Source organism: Phyllopteryx taeniolatus, chromosome 9 (assembly GCF_024500385.1).
Source record: "Phyllopteryx taeniolatus isolate TA_2022b chromosome 9, UOR_Ptae_1.2, whole genome shotgun sequence".
NCBI classification, from domain to species: Eukaryota; Metazoa; Chordata; class Actinopteri; order Syngnathiformes; family Syngnathidae; genus Phyllopteryx; species Phyllopteryx taeniolatus.
Genome location: NC_084510.1, coordinates 17,275,848 through 17,280,728, shown reverse-complemented (window position 1 = coordinate 17,280,728; position 4,881 = coordinate 17,275,848). Strand labels below are relative to the sequence as shown.

General features: G+C 39.3%; 1 protein-coding gene across 2 annotated transcripts in view; it reads right to left on the bottom strand.

The window, feature by feature from the left end:
- Positions 1-315: 315 nt before the first annotated feature.
- Positions 316-4,881, bottom strand: part of slc4a8 (solute carrier family 4 member 8) — a 41,945-nt gene continuing 37,379 nt past the window's right edge. For both annotated transcript variants that reach the window (XM_061785314.1, XM_061785315.1), the window contains one exon: positions 316-4,862. In XM_061785314.1, coding sequence (XP_061641298.1) covers positions 4,857-4,862 — 6 coding nt within the window. In that variant the 3' untranslated portion in view covers positions 316-4,856. The remainder of the gene's footprint in view (positions 4,863-4,881) is intronic.

Sequence of the window (4,881 nt, the reverse complement as noted above, 5' to 3'; positions counted from 1 at the left end):
TGTGGATTGTGGATGTGAGGAATGGATCTAGCTAGATCTAGAGTACGAAAGAACCTATGACGTCAGCGACGGCGACCCTCCCCCCCTCATCCCCCCAGGAAAAACTCACCGGATCGATACGATTCACTTAAATGGGCGATTTTGAGTTCAAAACGGCGAATTTCGCCGAAAGGCGACTGATTTGCGTGTATGAGATTACAATCAATTTTGTTAGACTTCTTTTGTTTAATGAACAAAATGCAACTAAGGAGAACCAGTTGACAAGAAAGTATGTATTAAAGGCAACACTTTAATCAGCACATTGTTTGAAGCAAGTATTGTGTAATAGTTTATTTTTCTTTTTACATAATCCCAAAAACAACATTACATATACGTACATATAAAACATGTACACTTGAGTTTGAGACAATCTGAGTGTTTTAAGTAGAGCGAGCTCTCACTCTTTATGGCTTTGTGTCAACTGCAGTACAGTTGATCATCGACCTTCCCTTGACCTTGAAGCTTGGTCACATGTTAATCAGAGGGTCAGAGTGCACAGCTTTACTCACTATACATGATCACGAGCAGGTCTTTTTCTTGACTGAAAACTTTACTGTATATATAGAGAAAAAGAACAGTCCAGTTAATTGCGACATGGGTTGTGATGCTCTAAAAATAATGCTACAGGAGGTGGTGGTTCTTCTGCTGTATACTACCTACATTGAGTACATCTGACAACATTCTGCTGCATATCAGCCGTACATTCACATAGAGATTATTATGTTGTCAAATCAAGACACACGATACACAAGTAAAAGAAATATGGTCTTGGCGCAGATCACTGAACAGTTTGTTTTGGTGTATGATAGTTTCTAAAATATTTAGATCTATACGTATTTGTCATTCAATTTCAACTCACTCGTGGCTTTGTATATGTACTGTGCACTAGTGTGATTATATCATGCCATCGATTAGCCTAAATATTGGTCCTCATATACATACAGAATATTAACATTCAAATGTTTTACATATATAATTGAAAGTACAGGACACGAGTAGACAAAACTATCATACAGCCCAAGAAGGTGTTATAACATGACAACATGATACAGCGAAAGATTACTGTGCCTAGGCACTGCAATCTAAAATATGCAGATTAAATATACAGCGCAAAAGACTATAAAACAAATAGTGTTTCCTACTTACTGGTGAATAAAAGGCAGATTCTAAGACACATAACTTATTATACCACTTTCACATTACTCTTCTTGTAGTTTAATGAATTCAAGGTCATTTAGAGGTAAAGAAATGCCTCTTGTCAACTTTTCTATTAAGCCACCGACCTTCTTACGCTATATACAGAAAGTAAAAAATAAAACAGGTTGGAATATCATTGGTGGCACGGTGAAAAACTGGTTAGAGCGTCAGCCTCACAGTTCTGAGGAACCGGGTTCAATCCCCGGCCCCGCCTGTGTGGAGTTTGCATGTTCTCTCCGTGCCTGCGTGGGTTTTCTACGGGCACTCCGGTTTCCTCCCACATCCCAAAAACATGCATTAATTGGAGACTCTAAATTGCCCGTAGGCATGACTGTGAGTGTGAATGGTTGTTTGTTTGTATGTGCCCTGCGATTGGCTGGCAACCAGTTCAGGGTGTACCCCGCCTCCTGCCCGAAGACAGCTGGGATAGGCTCCAGCACGCCCGCGACCCTCGTGAGGAGAAGCGGCTCAGAAAATGGATGGATGGATGGATGGATGGAATATCATTATCGAAAATGTTTTTTGTCAATTATTACAAGGTCATTTTGTTTAACAGATCTCTTGAAAGTAAAACGAACGTTATAAATATACTTATCCTCATAAAGTGCTACTACAAATAAAGTATGCTTTAAGTCTGAGTGTGGATCAACTATGAACTGATCCTTGAATGAAGATCTGTATGTGACTGTAGAATTAGTGTGATGGATGAAAATGCGCCACTGTGCAAATGTGGAGTTATTTCAGAACATATTTATTTATTTCACTAGCACTGAAGTTTCATCAAGGTCTACATGACACAAAGGATCCCTGATTAACAAAGATGTATTATTAAGCTCCTTACAGTTCAATTGAAATAGACTTTGGGTAAATTATTGCTCAAATAATGTTCAACCCGCCCCAACCCCTTCAAAATAAAGCAAATATTAGAAAATTACGGCTCTATAACTCAAAGGCGCCAACACATCAACCACCCAAAGTTCAGGAGTTTTAACAAGCTTGTCTGAGGTAAAGAAATAAGATGCTATACTTTTGGCTGTTTCCACTGATCTAGATCCTCTAATATTTACATTTATTTAAAAGCCTATTGCATACGGTGGCCGACGGGAAAATGCACTGAAAACGACCATATGTTTCATAGCAGGAACGACGCAAGATGAAAAACACACAAGCACATAAAACAACAGCAAACGAAAAATGATGCAAGATTAAAAAATGCTTCAATCAGAGAAAACAGCTGCAAAAGAAAATTGCTGCAAACACAACTAAACACACACAAATCCCAAAACAACTGCAAGAGAGAAATCCTGCAAGTTTAAGCCACACAAAGGAAGTCCGCCAGGCCACTAGTGGGCGCGGCCTCCGGGACGGACCAGTCCTGTGAGACCATAGGCACCACAGGTATGTATAGGTACATACGACGCGCCCATTTTGAGCTCCACGAAGACAGTGACGCTAAACTAAAGAGGTCAAAGTTGTCAGCGGATTCCACGTGGTGCTGCATACGGTTGAATGCCATACAATTACCAAAAGGGAACGGGAAGTCCATTTCACATATAATTTGTGTGTGTGTGTGCTTTTTATCAAATGTTGCGTATTGATAGCATACGCTTTGATGTTGACAAAACAGTAAAACCTCATAAAATCAGTTGCGGAATGAGCGGGTTACGACTAATTTCAGTCCATGCATTGCCTTCCATGGGAACGACGACTTCACCAACATGGCCGCCACGTCGGTTAATCGGGCTGCTACGGGGCACTGGCGTATCACGTGTCTATGAAAGGCACCCTCTATTCTCACAGGACTGGTCCTTCCCGGAGGTTGCACCCCCTAGTGGCCTGGCAGACTTCCGTTGTGTAGCATGAATGTGCAGCATTTCTCTCGCAGTTGTTTTGGGGTTTGTGTTTTTTTTTGTGTTTGCAGAATTTTTCCATTACATTTTTATCTTGCAGCAATTTTCATTTGCTGTTGTTTTTTGTGATTGCAGCATTTCTTTCTAGCAGCATTTTTTCTTCGCAGTTGTTTTCTGTGACTTGCAGCATTTTTCTTTTGCTTTTATTTTATGTGCTTGTGGGCTTTTTGTTTTGTGTCATTCCTGCATTTGCAGCATATGGTCATTTGCAGCGCATTTGCTCCTGTCGGCCACCATAATATCACGACACAAAACTGACACAAGTACACGTTGTGCACTCAATCCAGGGAATGATTACCAACAAGCGCACATACAGTACATGATTAGCTAAATTGCCCAGCGGTTTGAGCCATCAAGGGTTAAAGTGATGCACAGTAATTATATTTTCATTTTTATTCTACTACTAAAAATGGAAACGATTTCTATTCAAACAATATATCCTAACTGGAATCCTCTGACCCACAAAGCTTTGAAATACATCAAACAAAACAAAATACATACATATTTCATTTTGTGGAGTGTGGCCGTGTTGCATGAGTGGACTCCTGTTGGACTGGTGTACAATATTTGAGAGTCCACTCATACACGAAGCTGGAAATGAGACAACTTGTGAAAGTATTGCTGTGCTTAACTTTTGTAAAATTTTATTCATTTAATTTGTGTATACTTAAATCTTCTGTTTTTGATAAGTGTGAAAATCTCTCAGTGAAGACCCAACGTTCTCTTCCAAACTGCATTTGATCCTTCAACAATGGCAATACATGTAAATAAACATTTAGATATAAACACACTTTGTATTTACATTATACAAATAACATAAAAGGTGCATCAAAATAAAATATATTCATATTAACACGAGATTCAAATTAATATTTGAACGCAGAAAAGCAAAGTGCTGATTCCGACACTAAACAATCATTTCGTGTAGTCTATACTGGTCATTGTTTGTGGTTTTCCTCATGGCTTCATCACTGTTTATTTTCCAGGTTAGCAGGATCAGGCTAAAACTACCAATTTCCCTGAAAGTGAGTTAGAGGTGACACAAGGGCCAAGGAAGACCCAGTTAGATTTTACATCCAGATAAAGGTGCAGACAAATCATTGCTTTCCCACTTTTTAAAAACAATTTTAAAATGTGTTTTTTTTTTATTTTTTATTGTCAGTCAATAAATCATGAATCAGAATGACAAATCCAGGATCCACATTGGAATTGTTTGCCCCTGGTACAAGTCTGCTCTCTACTGAATGCCCTTCATCGTTTCGCTATCAACATTGAAGGGGATTCAATCTTATGCTAATTAATTCTAACCTGTCATACTACATTTCAATGAGAAGTAATTTCAATTAATATGGTTCTGTTTTATGGAAATGCAGTTATAAAGTTGTGCAATTTAGGGTTCCCATTGACTTTCATGTTAATGGTTAGTGGGAAGCCTCTGTCCCACTCCAAATCTTCTTGCTATTAGGCTGCATTACAACTAATCCTATCTGCCTGGCTGTGTTTGTATGTGTGCGTTGGAGTGTGTGTGCACATGTTGCTGTCCTGTACTCCTAAGTGTTGTGTGGTTGTAATTACAGAAACTTCCCCAAATCACTCGGATGGCGTGGAGGTCCCAAACAGCCAAATCACATCCTGGGGTCCAGGTGCACAGTTATCTGGCACAGTTACCTGCACTGTAGGAATTTTTACTCATCAATGAAGGTGATCTCTTCAATCCTACAAAAGCAAAAGCCAG